The 20,000-nt window shown below is 31.6% G+C and overlaps 4 protein-coding genes across 4 annotated transcripts; 2 read left to right on the forward strand and 2 right to left on the reverse strand.

Moving 5' to 3' along the window:
* The first annotated feature begins 6,692 nt into the window (after nt 1-6,692).
* On the forward strand, nt 6,693-13,689 carry LOC111690828 (27 kDa hemolymph protein-like). The gene is made up of 2 exons (XM_023453399.2): nt 6,693-7,586; nt 13,321-13,689. The coding sequence occupies exons 1-2, from the start codon at nt 6,693-6,695 to the stop codon at nt 13,687-13,689; spliced, it is 1,263 nt and encodes a 420-aa protein (XP_023309167.2).
* Nucleotides 13,396-15,285, forward strand: LOC111690827 (C-type lectin 37Da-like). Its single transcript, XM_046946914.1, has 4 exons — nt 13,396-13,480; nt 14,528-14,587; nt 14,647-14,720; nt 14,784-15,285. Exons 2-4 carry the CDS (start codon nt 14,545-14,547, stop codon nt 15,150-15,152), a joined length of 486 nt encoding a protein of 161 aa, XP_046802870.1. The 5' UTR covers nt 13,396-13,480; nt 14,528-14,544; the 3' UTR covers nt 15,153-15,285.
* Nucleotides 15,286-15,994: 709 nt separating this feature from the next.
* On the reverse strand, nt 15,995-16,720 carry LOC111690824 (C-type lectin 37Db-like). Its single transcript, XM_023453394.2, has 3 exons — nt 16,571-16,720; nt 16,445-16,518; nt 15,995-16,388 (listed from the first exon to the last, which is right to left on the reverse strand). Exons 1-3 carry the CDS (start codon nt 16,665-16,667, stop codon nt 16,020-16,022), a joined length of 540 nt encoding a protein of 179 aa, XP_023309162.2. The 5' UTR covers nt 16,668-16,720; the 3' UTR covers nt 15,995-16,019.
* A 537-nt stretch (nt 16,721-17,257) lies between these two features.
* Nucleotides 17,258-17,658, reverse strand: LOC111690826 (perlucin-like). Its single transcript, XM_023453396.2, has one exon. The coding sequence runs from the start codon at nt 17,656-17,658 to the stop codon at nt 17,320-17,322; it is 339 nt and encodes a 112-aa protein (XP_023309164.2). The 3' UTR covers nt 17,258-17,319.
* Between the last annotated feature and the right edge of the window lie 2,342 nt (nt 17,659-20,000).

Genomic DNA, 20,000 nt, shown 5'->3' on the forward strand with positions numbered 1-20,000 from the left:
ATAGACTAGACTATAGACTAGACCATAGACTAGACTATAGACTAGACCATAGACTAGACTATAGACTAGACCATAGACTAGACTATAGACTAGACCATAGACTAGACTGGATTATAGCCAATAATCTGGACTATAGCCTGTAGTTTTCATGTTATTATTTAAAATCAAAACCAAATAATTTTACTTAAAATTGACAACACTCTTATATTCTTAGCCAGTTTGAGAAACACCAATCTGTAGTACGGCTATTGGGTTCTTCTCATTTCATTTTAACAGCGCGCGGCGTAGTCACCAACAAAAGCAACATGCAAACAAGTCAAACAACTTTTATGCTGCTGCTAATGTTGAGGAATGTAATGAAAGCAACAAAAACAAATCTAAAAAAACACAAACAGAGATAAATAAAACAATATACAGCAACAATAAGATGAAGACTAAAAACAAAAAATGGGAAAAAAGATCAAACATGAAATGAGGTTTACACACAGTCACAGACACACACACACCAACATTGACTAACAGACACTTATACACTTGCAACTGCTAAGTTTAGCTGATCATGAACAGTGCGAAAATTTTCTTTTAATTATAATTTTGCAAAATAAAAAAAAAAACTTATATAAAATGAAAAATAACAACAAAATTAAAACAATTACTTTTTTAATGTTTATTGTTTCCATTTACCATTTTATTTTCCAGCACGAGAAAAGTGAAATTTTCTTTTAAATTGAATCACTTGAAAATTTGTCAATTTAGTATTTGAATTTTTTCACACATACACACACTCACTTAAATCAATTTTTCTTGTAAAAATTGCAAATTTTCTTGAATTAAATTTTTAAATCTTATTCTGTAGCAATATTTTTTTGATAAATTTTCCATTTGTTAAATTTCTTAAAATTTTTTATAAACTTTTTGTTTTAATTTATTTCAATTTTCTCTTCAACTTTCATATATTTTCTTACAAAATTTTTCTTTGCTTTTTCTTTTTTTTTATTAATTTTCATTAAACGAAAATATTTTTTCTACCATAAAATTTTTTTCTTTTAATTTTTTTTTGGCAATTTTTTTTCACTTTAATTTTTTTTATTTAAAACCACGTTAAGCAGCGCTTTTAGCCGTCTATATGTTGTTACTCGCTCGCTTTGCCGTTGTAAACTGTTCGCTGGAATTCAAGCTGAAAAGAGTTAAAGCTGTGATCAGTGATCATGTTTTTGTCTTCTTATTACCAATTATTCTCTTTGGGACTAATTGAGCCGAAGAAAATACGGTTGGTAAAGCAGTCTCTCATCAATATATTCAAACAAGAAATTTTTATAAAAGTTTCTAGTCAAATCTAAAGAAAACCGGTTCATTAAAAAATTATATGTATTTAAAACTAATTATTTCTTTCACAATCCACTTAAAACTTCTTTAAATCCAATTAGAATCTTATACTAATGATAAAACCGTTAAAAGATTAAACAGTTTCCATAATACATAAAAGGTTTGCATACCCTTAGGCTGTTAAATCTCACTCTGTACTTTCTTTCAACAGTAATTTAGACCAGTTAAATGAATTTAATAAATGTGCAAATTTTATTTAGTAATGATCACAACCATCAAAAAGCATAGTCAAACAAATAACTGGGTGATTAATAATTTCATAAATTAATAGGCTTTCTCACCCTGTTTAAGTATAAGCAGAGTACATAACCTTGTTCAATGTTGACAAATGAACACAATATTACCAGACTCCTAAAAGAAATGTTTTAAAAATAAACTAGACTATAGACAAGTTTAAATAGACAAAGCTATAGCCAAGCATAGACTAGAGAACAGAATAGACTAGGCAATAGACTGGACTATGGACTAGACTACAGGATAGACTAGGCTATAGACTAGACTATAGACTAGACTATAGACTAGACTATAGAATAGACTATAGACTAGATCAGACTATAGACTAGACTATAGACTAGACTATAGACTAGATTATAGACTAGACTATAGACTAGACTATAGACTAGACTATAGACTAGACCTTAGACTAGACTATAGACTAGACTATAGACTAGACTATAGACTAGACTATAGACTAGACTATAGACTAGACTATAGACTAGACTATAGACTAGACTATAGACTAGACTATAGACTAGACTATAGACTAGACTATAGACTAGACTATAGACTAGACTCTAGACTAGACTATAGACTAGACTATAGAATAGACTATAGACTAGACTCTAGACTAGACTATAGAATAGACTATAGACTAGACTCTAGACTAGACTATAGACTAGACTATAGACTAGACAATAGACTAGACTATATTCTAGACTATAGACTAGACTATTGGACAAAAGTCCTGGCTAGCAATAAGATTGACCGTCATATTACTAGACTATAATGTTTAACCTAATCTGTAATCATATTTTAATGACAGTTTCTCTTTTTATCTCTTTATATCTGTCCTAGTTCCAAGCCTAATGTAGAGCAAAACATAATAATGATAATTTTGTATTAAAATCTTATCTTAGTTTCTTCAATACAAACATCAACATTATTAAAAATAATAATCTTTATGATATAATAGTTTGTTATTATTACTTGAAAAGAATCCTTTTTTACTCTTCTTCTTCTACTAATATTGTGACTCCTTTACTGTTAAATGTTTAATGTTTAATGTATCCTTGTTGCACTTAATTATGTAAAATGTTGTGTAAATTCAATTACACTACCACAACAGAATAGCAAAAACATACTATGTTGGACGGACGGACAGTTAGAAGGTCTCTAGCAAAGATGTTTTAGTTGTGAGGGAGAGAGGGGAACAAGGAATGACTATGCAGATACATAAATACAAGACACATTCATAGTCATAAAAAGGAGTTCATTTTAACTTAGTGGCACAAGTAATAAGGATAAAACTAAACATGTACCCTCATTACACTTAAACTAGCAAACAGTGGGTTAAACTGTTTTATTTATGTCAATGCAAGACTGAGTCCTACGCTCTCTAAGAAATATCCAAAATACCTTTGATGAAAATGTACCTTATATGTAATCTAGTCCGTGGTCTAGACATTGGTCTACTACATTAAAGTCAATAGTATAGACTTCAGTCTACTCTGTAGTCTGGCATTTAATCTGAACTAAAGTCTTATCTATAGTCAAAATTTTAATCTTGTCTAAAGTCTAAACTAGAGTCTAGTCCATTGTGTGGATTATTATCAAGCATATAGTATAAGTTATTGTTTAGTGTAAAGTCTGAACTATAGTCTTGTTTATAATCTGACCTATAACCCAGTCTAAATTCTGGTCTATAGTCTGGCATATTTTCTAGTCTATGACATACATAATTGTCTGGTTTATAGTCCTGTCTATTCTGGACTGTACTCTTGTCTATTCTGGGTTATAGTATTGTCTGTAGTCAGGATTAATGTCTACTCCATAGTCTGAACTATATACTAGACTATAATTTGGACTATAGTCTAGACAGTAATCTACTCTATTTTGGACTAAAGTCTGTAGTCTATACAAAAGTCTAGTATAGAATTTAATCTAGTCTCTAGTATCGTCTACAGTCTAGTATATAGTCTAGTCAATATTCGGTCTTAGTCAAGTCTTTAATCGCATATATAGTCTAGTCAATAGACGTGCTATAAGCTAGTCTATAGTCGGGACTGTAGACTATAGTACGGTCTATAGTCGGGTCTATAGTATGGTCTATAGTCGGGACTTTAGTTTAATATATAGTCAGGACTATAGTCTGGTCTTTAGTTGAGATTATATTCTGGTCTGTAATGCGGACTATAGTCCAGTCTGGTCTTTAGTCGGGACTAAAGTCAAGTCTATAATCGGAATTATAGTCTAGTCAATAGACTGGACTTTTTTCTAGTCTATATTAGGACCATAGTATGGTCTATAGCCGGGACTATAGTCTGGTCTATAGTCGGAACTTTACTCTCATATATAGTCAGGACTATAGTCTGGTCTTTAGTTGAGATTATAGTCTGGTCTGTAGTCAGGACTATAGTCGGAACTATAGTCTAGTCTGTAATTGAGATTATAGTCTGGTCTAAAGTTGAAACTATAGTCTGGTCTATAGTTGAGACTATAGTCTGGTCTATAGTTAAGACTATGGTCTGGTCTATAGTTGGGACTATGGTCTGTAGTCTGGACTACAGTCGGGATTAAAGGCTAGTCTATAGCCTGGTTTATAGCAGGAACTATAGTTTAGTCAATAGTCGGGACTATAGTCTGGAATAAGGTGTAATCAAGAATATAGTTCCAACCTTCTCGACAAGAGTCTGTACTTTACTCTAATTGAATGTCAAGAACCATATGCTTCCTTTTTTAATTTCTTGCTTTATTTTACTCCATTGACCCACTGTTCGTTGTCTCATAATCACTGTTTCTACAACAATAACACATTATGTTAAATAACAACTTTAATATTAAGCATAACAAGTGCATAACAATTTATACTGGGATTCATCGAATCTTATATACCCTGCACTAAAACTTTTAAGGTTTTTGGAAAATTGCACTCTTCTAGATCCAACCACAGTAATATTTTGAGCAAACTTTAGGTACATTAGCATTATGAAGAAGTTATTGAAGGGATATATATTTTTGTAAGAATCAAAAACTTGTATACGAAAGAGCAAAAACCATATACTTGCCTTAGTTTTGAATATCAGGTATAAATATGTTGTAGCAACTTTTATGCTCGAGAGTAGTAAGCAGTAGATTTTTAACGTTAAATGCATTTCGAAAATTGTTTTTAAGTTGACATTTAATAAGTTTTAAACGCTTATTATGTTTACATTTGCTTGCACTTGTTAAAAAAAAAGATTTTATTATTCTTTCTTATGCTCTTAATAGCGATTTTTTTCCTATATAATTTCTTTTGGAGTTTCTTTTTTTATATAGACCGTACAACACTCGAGCATTATAGAGTCAAACTAGATGAAAGGAGTAAGTAAATAGTTGGGAAAATGGAACAATAGCAAAGAACTAGAATAGTTGAAGAGTTTGTTTTAGAAACACTTTGGGAGATAAATACTGGAAGATTAGGGTGACCAAGTGGATTTATATTCTAGACTATGTACATGACTATATTCCTGTCATTAGGTTAACTACATTCTACACTATAGTTTAGACTATTGCTTAAACTGTAGTACGAGTTATTTTCCAATCAATAGTCTGGTCTATGTGCTAGTCCAGTAGACTGAACTATACTCTGGACTATAGTCTAGTAAGTAGTATGTTCTGGATAATACTCTAGTGTATAGTCTGTACTATATACTTAATTATAGTCCACAGTCTAGTCCTACCTGTAGTCTTGTCTCTATGTAGTCTATGCTATAATCTATAATATGATCTAGAATATTGACTACGCTAAAGTCCAGACTATAGTCCAAACTACAGTTTAGACTTTACAATAGACAATAACTTCGTGTATAGTTCAGAGTATTGACTATTTTATATTTCTCACCTGGTCTCCCTTATCCACACTTTAATGTCCGCTCCTTTATAGAATACTTAACGGTTTCTAAAAAAAATTTAAATTGGAAAAAAAACTTTAATCTCTCAAAATGAAAAGCAAAAAAACAACGCACAAGAAATTGGTACAAGAAAAGCTCAACAAACATCTTAATGCCAGTTTAGTATTTCTTTAAAGAAAAACAGCAGAGAAGAGTACTTCTACACTCGGCCAAGGGTTTATTATTTTATAGCAAATATCTCCCTTCTAAAAAGGGACAGCAAAAAAATTAAAAATACTAAAAAATGGCGACGAATTCAATTAACCTAATTAGATATTTGCAAAGAGCAAAATTTATTTAAACACTTTGCAATAAAATCGTTTGGTGGCAATAAAATAAAAGGGACTAGAGGACATTGAAGTCAATAGGATAGTATGGACGCAAAAATGACAAGCACTGATCCAGCACGTAGTGTTTGACGTAATACTAGGAAGTTATAGATCTAGAGCAAAGTTTAATTATGGTTTTAGGTAAATAACTAACTAGACTATAGACTAGACTATAGACTAGACTATAGACTAGACTATAGATTAGACTATAGACTAGACTATAGACTAGACTATAGACTAGACTATAGACTAGACTATAGACTAGACTATAGACTAGACTATAGACTAGACTATAGACTAGACTATAGACTAGACTATAAACTAGACTAGAATATAGACTAGACTAAATACTAGACTATAGACTAGGCTATAGACTAGACTAAAGACTATACTAAAGACTAGACTAAAGACTAGACTATAGACTAGACTATAGACTAGACTATAGACTAGACTTTAGTTAGATTAGACTATAAACTGTACTAAATACAGACTATACACTATACTATACGTAGACTAAACTTTAGTCCAGACTAATTGGTAAATCCAGCTAATTTCGAAAAATTCCTGACCTTACTGTCTAAAATATATAAAAAAGATTAAACTATTAAAAGAATTAAAAACCCCTAAATATTCACCTAAAAGAGATAAGATTTGTTTGGAAAAAGAATATTGGTCAAATTTAAATGACTTGAAAAATTTCTATTAACCTAACGATAAGATTAAACAAAATTTAATCAAATAAAAGATAAATTCATATTTGGAAAGTAATATTTAAATTAATTTAATAAACAAAAATTAGTTTAGATTTGTACTTAAAGCAGTAAGCAAAATGAAACCTTTGCTAACGTTGCTAGTAATCAGTGTATTATTTTCCGAAATTAAAACACAAAAATCGGTACAAAATGATTTGGGATTATTAACGCGTGACTATTTGCCAGAACAATTTACCAACACGAATTTCACTCTAGAAGATGCCAAGACTTTGTTGCATAAGAAATGCAGAAAGGTGGCTTTAATTTCCCAAAATCCCCCACAAACCTATGAGAACATTGAAATGGCAGCTAACAAATTAATACAGTGTGCCAATAGCATTGCCAATATAACAGTGTTGATGGCTGAAATAGAGGCAGCACGTCCGGCGGGTGATTTGGATGTTGTCTTTCACAAATACTGCCGCAAATTGCCACAAGCCGAAAACTGTCTGCTGGAGTTTAATGCACAAATACTACCCTGCCTGACACCGGCTGAACGTGCCCAAAATGCTATTATGATGCGTATCATCACATCGCTGTTGGGTTTCATTTGCCATAAAGATGGTGATCAAATTGCTTTGTTCATTGCTGAGGAGGGACCCGAGTGTTTGGATGCCAATAAGGAGAACATATCGAATTGTATGAATGCCACCTTCTCAGCCTATCTGCCAGAGGGTGGTGTGTTAAAGTCACAAGATGAATGGCCGGAGTTGGTGTTGGGCCCCAAACAATGCATTGATTTGCATGACTTTGAGGAGTGTGTACTCAGCTATTTGGAGAAATGCAATGAAATTACACCGGCCAATATTATAGAGTCCTTATTCAGACATGTGAAGAATGAAACAAAGTGCCAAGAGGAAATCGATAAAGTGATTAGTTTTCAGCCCAGTCAAATGCAGCAGCGTAATATGGGTGTTAGTTATACTCTATATGTTACCTTCTATTTGGCAACATTTATGTTTGCATTAAGTGTATTTTTAAAGTATTATTTTTAAGTTTTATTGAAATTCAATTTTAATTTATTAAAAAAAATTTGCTGCTATTTTTTATAAAACGAAATGTACAACAGTTTAAACAACTTACAAACAGATAATACCCTCCCCTATGACTATAAGTTGAGTATTATGTATTTATGCTTAAGTTTGAAACAACCGAAACCAATGGCTCCACCTAAACATCAATCAAACTGGTTCAAAATCTGTTCTTTCATGTCTTTTAAATAATAGATCGGGATATTGACCCAATTCCATTTGAGTCCTTCAGCTTTTATAGGAATACTTTGGCATCCTGAAAGTTCTTTCCTAAGCACCCTACGAAGTATTCAATCAAACCCACCGTATGCCAGATCTTGTAATAACAGAAACAGTCTTTGAGTCCTTTCCATTTCCAATATTTCAGCTTTAATAAGACTTCTTTAAATTTGGATTCTGAAAGTTATTTCCTAAGCTTCCTCTGAAACATTCAATCGAATCTATTGGACCCAAGATTCTTTAATAAAAGAAACAATTAAAAAATCAACTCTTCCAATTTGAGTCCATCCTATGACCAATATTTCAGTCTTTTTATGATTACTTTGGGATTTTGAAAGTTATTTCTCAAGCTCCCTCCGAAATAATCAAATCCACCAGATGCCAGATCTTGTAATAATAGCAATAGTCTTTAACTCCTTCTAATGTCTCAAGCTTCCTTCGAAACATTCAATCAAATCTACTGGACTCACGAACAATGTAGTGTTCTTTTTGTAACTGATATTTCAGTCTAAAGAGTACGGCATCCATTTGAGATTCTGAAAGTTATTTTTATAACAAATTCTAGGATGTAATGTCTTTCTTTTCCTCTCTCTCTCTCTCTCTTATTTTTATTCCAAATTCTAGGATGTAATGCCCCAAAAACTTTCTGTCTCTCTTTCTCTCTCTCTCTCTACAACTTCTGTAATTGAAGATACCAGAGCAAATCTATTATTTGAAGCATTATATTGCAATAAGAAGACTGTACTTGAGAGAGTCATATCTCTCAAATCTATTGGACTCAAGATCCTGTTATAAAATAAACAATTTAGTCTTCTTTTTATAACCGACATTTCAGTCTGAAGAGTGCGGCATCCATTTGTCATCCATGCCCCAAAACTTTCTGTCTCTCTTTCCCTCTCTATACAACTTCTTTAATTGAAAATACCATAGCTAATCTATCACTTGAAGCATTATATAGCATTAAGAAGACTGACCTTAAGAGAGTTTATACGAGGAGAGGGGAACTTCTCTCATATCACAGAATATAAATTAAAATAGAAATAATTAAACAAGTACTTCGATAACTGCCCTTACACGTACCGATACGACATCACCTGAAAACTTTTTGACAGTTTTGAATGGGGGTAATGCCTACGGGATTTCAGATCTAAGTATTGGCTGAGCAGATAAACCATCTTCTTCTTAGATCTAAAGGCGAATCTAAATGCCAACGTTCTGAGGAGGATTAAACTCAGTCACATGTTAATATCTGACTTATTACAAGAGATTACGACAGCTTCATAATCAACAATAGTCGGAATTTGGTTCGCATATAGTTGATGGCATAATTTTCTTAAGCTCTCAAAGGGAACTCCTCCCAGATTGGATAAAACCAATAGCATGCTCAAACTAGCAATTGGCTCAACTTCTAAACAAGCAATAACTCTTTCGAATGGTCTATAGGAGGACAAACTTACTAGCTTAGATACCCAAGGACATGGGGTACTCACCTTTGTGTGACGATGGAGTTGTTACCCAGATCGGGTGAAACCCGATGCTCATGCTCAAAGGAGGCTCAATTTCTAAAGCAAAGAACGGCTCTTTCGGATGGTCTGTATTAGACATCCTCATTTGCTTAGACCATGTAGTTCCCTCGGGGCATGTTTTCTTGATAAAACACCCTTATCATATGGCAACCCCGGGGTAGAGAGTTGCTACCAGTACTTTTAGTCTGCTTTAACTATAAACTGGTGATGTCAGTTTGCTCCTCGGATATTCCTTGGAATGATTTGACTTGGGTTAGAATAAGAAAGCCACATAATCTGGTACTATGGGCGGCCAGTTGCCAGGAGGCCTTATGCTGTCTACTCAGCTGGTTACTTGGGCAAAGTGCTTGTATATGTTCTAGCCACCGGCTTGTAAGACATATATGTACAAGGAGGCAGTGGTTAGTCGTCAAAGAAGGTTCATAAAGTCCACAGTGAAATAAGACTAAGACGTAAAGAACTTCGTCAGTTGTGTCCAGTTTCCCGATGACTTAGCGAAATACATATTGAACATATAGAATTTTTGTTCCATGTCCAGGTATGTTCAGAGCAAAACTCCGTTCATAACAGATAGTGTGTTCTCTTGGAGTTAGTCTTCAGTTAGCCTTCAGCTTATTTGATGGTTTCGTACTTTGGTCTACCGGTTATGTCTCTAGGTATTGCTGATGTCCTCCTATCTGAGTGGTTGTAAACTGAAGTGATGTTTTTACATCTTGGAAGTTGAACAACGGTCAGTCACAGATAGCTCCAGTACAGTAAAGCACTTCGTTATTTGTGTCCAGTTTCTCGACGACAACAACTTTAAGATCGACAATCCTCACATCTCCGTGCATGATTACAAATCAACAAGTGTTCTTCCTGACTCTAGAAGAGTTACCACTTTAATGACCATGCAGCCCTTGGCATCACCTCGCGAGAATCGATGATTTACTATGGCTTCATGTAGGCCAAGTAAAACTGTTCAGAATAATGTTGATCTGACACCGAAAGAGTTGTCATGCCATGATATTGCAAGTTTGGTTGGACAGGAGGAATCCCTAACTCATTCATAACTGTTTCTAACTCATAATATCTCTTCGATATTGGAAATAACTTTAAAGTGATTCTTAGCTAATGTAGGGAATCATTAGGTCTACTATACTTCTTACTTGAATTATTTGTTTGAAAAAAGTTATTTTAGGTAAGAAAATTTACACAAAATAAACCTAAAGTTTATATTAAACTTTTTATACAAGATAATCTCAATAGGGTTTTATTAAGAAGCATTTTTTTCGAATTTACAACAAAAGCAAATGAAATCATTGAATTCATAGAATTCTTTCTATGCCTTTTAAAAAACTTAAAGAAATTGCATTTAACCTGACCCTGCAGTTCGTAGTGTAAGTGGAACAATGACCATTTAAAGTAATTTAAACTAATACAAGAAAGTTTTTTTCCTGTTCGATAACTTGTTCCTTTTAGAAATTCCTTTTAGACTAGTATTAGTAGCGAATTGCTAATTCTAACACTACAGGGTTTCTACGCAGTTTCAGGTATGTGTGACTGCTATTTCCGGTATTTCAAGATAAAGTCAATGATAGAGTAGTGTTGAGTTTACATTTCAATGATTGTATTGGTAGAATATGATTTTGTAAAGCTATCACAATAATACAAAAAATACTATTGCCAGCTTTTTAACAAAAAGACTATAAAGAAAATACCTTGTTATCACTGATCTTTAAGGTGAACTTAGTAGATTGACTAAGCTAATTCCTAAAAGAATTGTACAATTTTTATACCCACCATCAAAAAAGATGGGGGGTATATTGTTTTATTTTTTTGATAAAATACACACAAGAAAAATTTAATTTAACAAAAGCTTGTCTTTATACTAAAGTTAAAATCTTTAGTTTCTTACCAAATTTTCTGCATTTTGGCAATCCTTTTCTTAAACAATTTGTTCACCCCAAATTCTATGCAAATTCCAAGTCATTTACTCTATATGTTTTTACAATTCTATTTCAATATACACATACAACAATTTTACATTAAACTGTATGGAAAGAAAACTCAAGCAACTACATCTGCAACTCTATTGCATTTCAATAAAATAGCAAATGTTTACACAGGTTTTATTTAACTTCCTTTTTATTTTCTGTTGAATTTCCTTTATCCTTTTTCTGTTACAAATACTTTTGGCTGTTCTTGCAATGAGATCATTGCTGGTAAAATATCAAATGAAAAAGAAAAGAACTACACCATTTCCAAATATAATTAAATAACTAACTAACTAACTAACTAACTAACTAACTAACTAAATAACTAACTAACTAACTAACTAACTAACTAACTAACTAACTAACTAACTAACTAACTAACTAACTAACTAACTACTAACTAACTAACTAACTTACTAACTAACTAACTAACTAACTAACTAACTAACTAACTAACTAACTAACTAACTAACTAATTAACTAACTAACCAACTAACTAACTAACTAACTAACTAACTAACTAACTAACTAACTAACTAACTAACTAACTAACTAACTAACTAACTAACTAACTAACTAACTAACTAACTAATTAACTAACTAACTAACTAACTAACTAACTAACTAACTAACTAACTAACTAACTATATAGTCTTTAGTCCAGTCTATTGTCTAGTCTACAGTCTATAGTCTAGTCTATAGTCTAGTTTACAGTCTAGTTTATGGTCTAGTCTATAGTCCAGTCAATAGTCTAGTCTACAGTCTATAGTGTAGTCTATAGTCTAGTTTACAGTCTAGTCTACAGTCTAGTTTATAGTCTAGTCTATAGTCTAGTCTATATTCTAGTCTACAGTTTGGTCTATAGTGTAGTCTATAGTCAAGTCTATAGTCAAGTCTATAGTCTAGTCTATAGTCTAGTCTATAGTCAAGTCTATAGTCAAGTCTATAGTCTAGCCTATAGTCTAGTCTATAGTCTAGTCTATAGTCTAGTCTATAGTCTAGTCTATAGTCTAGTCTATAGTCTAGTCTATAGTCTAGTCTATAGTCTAGTCTATAGTCTAGTCTATAGTCTAGTCTATAGTCTAGTCTATAGTCTAGTCTATAGTCTAGTCTATAGTCTAGTCTATAGTCTAGTCTATAGTCTAGTCTATAGTCTATTTCATAGTCTATTTCATAGTCTATTCCATAGCCTAGTAATAGTCGGTATTATATACAGTAATCAAGTCTAGTCCATAGTCAATTCCGTAGTCTGGTCTATAGTATAATTTATAGTCTAGTCGATAGCTTAGTTTATAATCTATAGTGTAGTACATATTGTGGTCTAGTCTATAGTCAAGTCTAAAGTTTAGTCCATAGCCTAATATAGATTGTAGACAATAACCAAGTTTTCAGTCTAGTCTATAGTCTAATGTACTGTGTAGTCTATGGTCTAGTCTGTAGTCTGGTATATATTCTAGTCTAAATGTCTAGTTTATAGTCTGGGATTTAGTTTGGTCTATAGTATAATCTGTAGTCTAGTCATTGGCTCTCTTTTATATAGTATAGTATATTCTGTGATCTACGGTATAATTCGTTGTATCAAATATTACCAGTATATATTAAAAATTTTGAAATTTATTCGGAATTAGTGTAAATAAAATGAAAAAGAAATTTTTAAATAAACTTTGTTAAGTATAAATAAATGAAGGAGCGAACAACTTGTAATGGAGAATGAAGTATTGAATTTTTTGTAATTCTTTGAAGTTAATTTTAAAAATGTCAATTCCTAATATTGACAAGGTAAATTTAATAGTTTTTTTTGGTTGGTTGTAAGAAACTTATTGAAAACGTGATGGAATGGCGAAAACATTTTGGACTTTATTTGGTAAATTAAAGTGGACCGAATCAGGTAAAAATAAAATTTTCTTATTCTAAAAATTAGAAATTAATATTTTAAGTTTCTATTCTCTCTAGGTTACTTGGTATAATGCCTTTTTAATCTGTCGTACACTGGGCGGTTTTCTGGCCTCTTATGATTCGGCCCAAGAGTTAGCCGATATATCGAATTATTTAATTTCAAAATATCCTTTAAATTATTACTGGTGGCTGTCGGGTTCCGATCAAGATGTCGAGGGTAAGTTCTTTTGGTATAATACTGGTGAAGCGATTAAATATGCTGATTGGTCTGATGGTCAACCGGATAATATGGGCGGTAATGAGGATTGTGTACATTTGTGGCATTTAACGAAAAAATATCAAATGAATGATGCGAGATGTAATATGTCTATGAATTATATTTGTCAAGCTGATAAACCTATAACGATAGCTGTTAGTATATTTTAAAGAAACAGTGATTAATAAAATGTTCATGTGTGAAGGAAAATAAAAATAAAATTCTAGTTATTTTTTTTAAAATAACTAGAAATTTGGTCCTATAATAAACCAAAAACCGAATCGACCCGAATCGCTTAAAATATATAGATGAGTCTATAGTCCATTCTATAGTCAAATCTATAATCGAAACGATGGTCGAGTATATAGTAGTGCTTATATTCGTGTATATAGTCGAGCAAATATTTAAGTCTATAGTCTATAGTCGATTCTATAATAATGTCTTATGTCGAGTCTATAGTCGAGTAAATTATAAAGTTTATGGTAGAATCTATGGTAGAATATAAAGTCGAATCTATAGTCTAGTCTATGGACAAGTTTATATCCAAATCTCAAGTCTAGTCTATAGTCTAGTCTATAGTCTAGTCTATAGTCTAGTCTATAGTCTAGTCTATAGTCTAGTCTATAGTCTAGTCTATAGTCTAGTCTATAGTCTAGTCTATAGTCTAGTCTATAGTCTACTCTATAGTCTAGTCTATAGTCTAGTCTATAGTCTATTCTATAGTCTAGTCTATAGTCTAGTCTATAGTCTAGTCTATAGTCTAGTCTATAGTTAAGTGTATATTGAATAGGATTCGTCATAGCCGAATAAATATATTGTTAAAATAATTAATAATTTTAATTAAGTTTTTCTAATATTTTTTGTATTCCGAGAACAGCTGTTTTTGCATTTGAAGATAAGAACAATTTGAGAACAAAATGTACCTATAAATTGAAATCTTTTAGATTTTAGAATTCAATCAATTATTAGAAATGTTGGAACATATTTATAAAATCGGTGTAATTTTAGGTGCGTCCCATATAGTGATGAGCTACATTACTCACAATGCATATTCTAATTTACAAGAAGGTAACTAATATAATAACATTGTCTGAGTAAATAATTGTAAAAATAAATAATTCCAATAGACGCCCCCGATAATATAAATATGAAGCCATTTGTTAAAGTGGGTAACAAATATTATTATTTTGGACAAACTCTGGTATAACTTCACACTCTAAATATTAAATATATATATATTAACATGTTTCATATTTCCATTTAGGTTACTTGGCATAACGCCTACACCATTTGTCGAAGTATAGGCGGTTTTCTGGCCTCTTATGAAAATGCTCAGGAAGCAGCACAACTATCCAATTATTTGAATTCAAAATTTTCCACAAATTATAATTCTTGGTTGTCCGCTTCAGATCAAGATGTCGAGGGTCAGTGGGCTTGGTATAATACTGGTCAAGTTATTATTTATGCTGAGTGGGCCCCAGGTCAACCGGATAATTGGAGAGGTAATGAGAATTGTGCGCAATTCTTGAAAAAGAATGGAAAGTATATGTTGAATGACATAAATTGCGGATTGCGTCAGTATTATATTTGTGAAGCTGAAAACCCCAAATTGGCATCTATTGGTGTATATTAATTAGATCTTTATATTAAATACAATTGCTTAATATTTGCCAAATAAATCAAAATCGTGATTCAAGTCTATATATGAAATGTGACATAAGTCATAAAAGAAGTTTGAAATGCAGTTTTGTACATACATTGAACATGTGTGTCACTAAAGGTCGTACAAATTGTTAGTTTTAGTATCAAAAGGTTAGAATAATAAATTATATAAAATATGTCAAAGTATGTATGTATAAATGTTCTATACTCAATAGAATCCAACAACATTTCTAATTATCGTTTGAATTGCAATCCTTTACAAATCTAATATTGTTTTAAATATTCAATGCATTGGAATGTATGTATATTTCTACATGTATGTACACTAAGTCCTATCAATACGGTGTAACCAGTAGTGTAATAACAAAAATATTTTTCTCGGGTTTTTATGAAAAAATTCATAAATTAATTTACAAGAATTTTTAATAATGTAATCTATCTATCTACAAACCTATCTATCTATCTATGTATGTATGTATGTATGTATGTATGTATGTATATATGTATATATGTATGTATGTATGTATGTATGTATGTATGTATGTATGTATGTATGTATGTATGTATGTATGTATGTATGTATGTATGTATGTATGTATCTATCTATCTATCTATCTATCTATCTATCTATCTATCTATCTATCTATCTATCTATCTATCTATCTATCTATCTATCTATCTATCCATTTCCGGTTTTTAAGCTACGGGTAAGCTTCTGTGTAAAATTGATGTGTTGCAGCGGAATTTTCTTATGTGGACAGCGAGTTCAAACTTCCAATAGAATTAGTATAAATTCGTTTTAAAACATTTATACACAGACTCTATAACATTCATTTTTTTAAAATATACTAACAGCTACAGTTTTAGTTTTATCAGCTTCACAAATATAAAACATAAGACTCTTACAATCTTCATCATTCATTCGATACTTTCCACCAGCACTAAACAAATGCGCACAATGTTCAAGACCCATAAAATTATCCGGTTGACCATCGTACCAATCGGCATAAGCAATAGGTTCACCGGTTTTATACCAAATCCATAGACCTTCGACATCTTCATCAGAGGCGGATAGCCAACAATTAAATGTTGTAGAATATTTCATAGTCAAATAATTGGATAGTTGTGCTAACTCCTCAGCCGAGTCGAAAGAGGCTAGAAAACCGCCCATAGTATGACAGCTTAATAGAGCATTATACCAAGTAACCTGGAACATTTGGAACATTTTATTATTAATTTTTATTAATTTACGTTGTTTTATACCTTATTTTGTCCGAAATAATAAAATTTTTTACCCACTTTAACATATGGACGCATATCTTGGTTATCGTTGAAATCTGTTGAAGTTATAATATAATTATTTAGGATTTTTTTTAATTTTCAAGTTACCTTCTAGTTGAGTCGTAAATACTCCATGAGTACGATAGCTTATAACAATTTTTATAGCACATAATACTAAACCGATGTGACAGATATTTTGCCACATTTTTCTTTGGATCTGGAATGTTGAAATGAAAGCAAATATCTAAAGGTTTCTGATTTATATGTAAACTGTAAAACCGGAATAGCAATTGTTTAAATGATTACAAAAACAGCAACTGTTTTTCATTTATAATACAATAACAATAAAATTTTATATATTTTTTTAATTATTCATAACAGATAAGGCTGAACTTTGGTTTCTTTGGGAAATAATTCAATATCATACTATTTAAGAACTTTTCATATTCTAAATGAAAAAAGTTTGAATTACAATATCATTTAGTTTTGTGTTTAAATTTCAATTAATAAAAAGTTTCATATAAAGGTATGAGTATGAGTCCATGACATGGTCTGGTTGAACTTCTGAGTTGGCCACCACTAAGGGTCGACATATAGGCAAAACAACTCAAATCAATACAGCGGTAAATAATAAGTTAAAATCCCTTTTAAACTACTTACTCTTTACTATTGAGTCATTGACATTTTAAGTCATTATTTCAACACAACAATATAATAGAAGGTAAGTACTTACCGCTCTCGCTTACAAATAAGTAATCTTATGCTTACTTCAATCATTTGTCATATGTTATTCATTCAATATATATTTGATAATGTTAATCTTTATTTAAAATATACGAAATCTATTTCGAAATATTCTAAAATGTTCCTATACTAACAGCTATAGTTTCTGGTTTATCAGCTTGACATATATAATTCCTACGACTTTTACAATCCTCATCATTCATCCGATACTTATTACCAATACTTAGCAAATGTGCACAATGTTCTATACCCATAAAATTATCCGGTTGACCTTCAAACCAATCGGCATAAATCATAACTTCACCAGTATTATACCAAATCCATAGACCCTCAGAATCTAGATCAGAACCGGATAACCAAGTATTGAAATTTTTTGAATATCTCTTAATCAAATAATTGGATAATTCTGCTAATTCCTGGGCAGATTCATAAGATGCCAGATGACTGCCCATGTAACGACAAATCCTGAAGGCATTATACCAACTAACCTAGAAGAAATGGGTGAAATTAAGTTAAAATTTATTTTATATAAATAATTTCTTAATACCTTAGATTCTCCAAAATAAAAATATTTTTCTCCTACTTTAACAAATGGCTTTATTTCTATATTATCGGGTATATCTGCGTTATAAATAAACATTACTATTATCTACTGAATTTAGTTAGTTACCCTCTATAGCATACCTTCCAGTATATGGGTAGATATATCGGTAGTACGAAAACTTATTACCAATTTTATAGCACATAAAACTACAAAGATTTTACAAATATGTTGACTCATTTTTCTATTTATTTTAACAACTATATTTCCCGTATGCTTACTAATATTTGAATGAATATAAAAAATCTAAAACAGAAATATTAGTATTCTTCAGATCAAGAAATTGTAAGATATTAACAAAATAACAGCTGTAAACTAAAATACAATAACAATAAAATTTTTCTATTAATTTGTTATGATCACAATTACTTAAGTACAGAATATAGAATAATTTACAGCACAGAAAATAGACTACTTTACAGTTTAGACAATAAACTATTCTATAGTACAGATTATGGACTGTTCTATATTACAGACTATAGACTGTTCTATATTCCAAACTATAGACTGTTCTATAGTCCAGACTACAGACTGTTCTATAGTCCAGACTATAGACTGTTCTATAGTCCAGACTATAGACTGTTCAATAGTCCAGACTATAGACTATTCTATAGTCCTGACTATAGACTATTCTATAGTCCAGACTATAGACTGTTCTATAGTCCAGACTATAGACTGTTCTTTAGTCCAGACTATAAACTGCTGTATAGTCCAGACTATGGACTATTCTATAGTTCAGACTATAGATTGTTCCTTAGCCAAGACTATAGACTGTTCTATAGTCCATACTATAGACTGTTCTTTAGTCCAGACTATAGACTATTCTGTAGTTCAGTCTATAGACTGTTCTATAGTCCAGACTATAGACTGTTCTATTGTCCAGACTATAGACTGTTCTTTAGTTCAGACTATAGACTATTCTATAGTTCAGACTATATACTCTTCTATAGTACAGACTACTCTATAGTCCAGACTATAGACTACTCTATAGTCCAGGCTAGAGACTACTCTATAGTCCAGACTATATACAAAACTATAGTCCAAATTGTAGACTATACAATAGTCCAGACTATAGACAATTTTATAGTCCAGACTATAGACTATACTGTAGACCAGACTAAGGACTATTCTATAGTTCAGACTGTAGACTATTCTATAGTCCAGACTATAGACTTTTCTATAGTTTTAGTCCAGACTATAGACTGTTCTTTAGTCCAGACTATAAACTGCTGTATAGTCCAGACTATAAACTGCTGTATAGTCCAGACTATAAACTGCTGTATAGTCCAGACTATGGACTATTCTATAGTTCAGACTATATACTATTCTATAAGACAGACTATAGACTGTTCTATAGTCCAGACTGTAGACTGTTCTATAGTCCAGACTATAGACTGTTCTATAGTCCAGACTATAGACTGTTCTTTAGTCCAGACTATAGACTGTTCTATAGTTCAGACTATAGACTGTTTTTTAGTCCAGAGTATAGACTGTTCTATAGTCCAGACTATAGACTGTTCCATAGTCCAGACTTTAGACTGTTCTACAGTCCAGAGTATAGACTGTTCCATAGTCCAGACTATAGACTGTTCTTTAGTCCAGACTATAGACTTTTCTATAGTCCAGACTATAGACTGTTCTATAGTCCAGACTATAGACTGTTCTATAGTCCAGATTATAGACTGTTCTATAGTCCAGATTATAGACTGTTCTATAGTCCAGACTATAGACTGTTCTTTAGTCCAGACTATAAACTGCTGTATAGTCCAGACTATGGACTATTCTATAGTTCAGACTATATACTATTCTATAATACAGACTATAGACTGTTCTATAGTCCAGACTATAGACTGTTCTATAGTCTAGACTATAGACTGTTCTTTTGTCCAGACTATAGACTGTTCTATAGTCCAGACTATAGACTGTTCTATAGTCTAGACTATAGACTGTTCTATAGTCTAGACTATAGACTGTTCTTTTGTCCAGACTATAGACTGATCTATAGTTCAGACTATAGACTTTTCTATAGTCTAGACTATAGACTGTTCTTTTGTCCAGACTATAGACTGTTCTATAGTTTAGACTATAGACTGTTTTTTAGTCCAGACTATAGACTATTCTATAGTCCAGACTTTAGACTGTTCTATAGTCCAGACTATAGACTGTTCTATTGTCCAGAGTATAGACTGTTCT

Source organism: Lucilia cuprina, chromosome 3 (assembly GCF_022045245.1).
Source record: "Lucilia cuprina isolate Lc7/37 chromosome 3, ASM2204524v1, whole genome shotgun sequence".
Classification (NCBI taxonomy): Eukaryota; Metazoa; Arthropoda; class Insecta; order Diptera; family Calliphoridae; genus Lucilia; species Lucilia cuprina.

Coding starts and splice junctions, on each gene's coding strand:
- LOC111690828 (XM_023453399.2), top strand. CDS start 6,693: ATGAAACCTTTGCTAACGTTGCTAGTAATCAGTGTATTATTTTCCGAA. Junction 7,587..13,320: donor CATTTATGTTTGCATTAAGT/GTATTTTTAAAG, acceptor TATTCTCTCTAG/GTTACTTGGTATAATGCCTT.
- LOC111690827 (XM_046946914.1), top strand. CDS start 14,545: ATGAGCTACATTACTCACAATGCATATTCTAATTTACAAGAAG. Junction 14,588..14,646: donor ATATTCTAATTTACAAGAAG/GTAACTAATATA, acceptor TAATTCCAATAG/ACGCCCCCGATAATATAAAT. Junction 14,721..14,783: donor ATTATTTTGGACAAACTCTG/GTATAACTTCAC, acceptor ATTTCCATTTAG/GTTACTTGGCATAACGCCTA.
- LOC111690824 (XM_023453394.2), bottom strand. CDS start 16,667: ATGTGGCAAAATATCTGTCACATCGGTTTAGTATTATGTGCTATAAAA. Junction 16,519..16,570: donor ATTTACGACTCAACTAGAAG/GTAACTTGAAAA, acceptor TAACTTCAACAG/ATTTCAACGATAACCAAGAT. Junction 16,389..16,444: donor ATTATTTCGGACAAAATAAG/GTATAAAACAAC, acceptor CAAATGTTCCAG/GTTACTTGGTATAATGCTCT.
- LOC111690826 (XM_023453396.2), bottom strand. CDS start 17,658: ATGGGCAGTCATCTGGCATCTTATGAATCTGCCCAGGAATTAGCAGAA.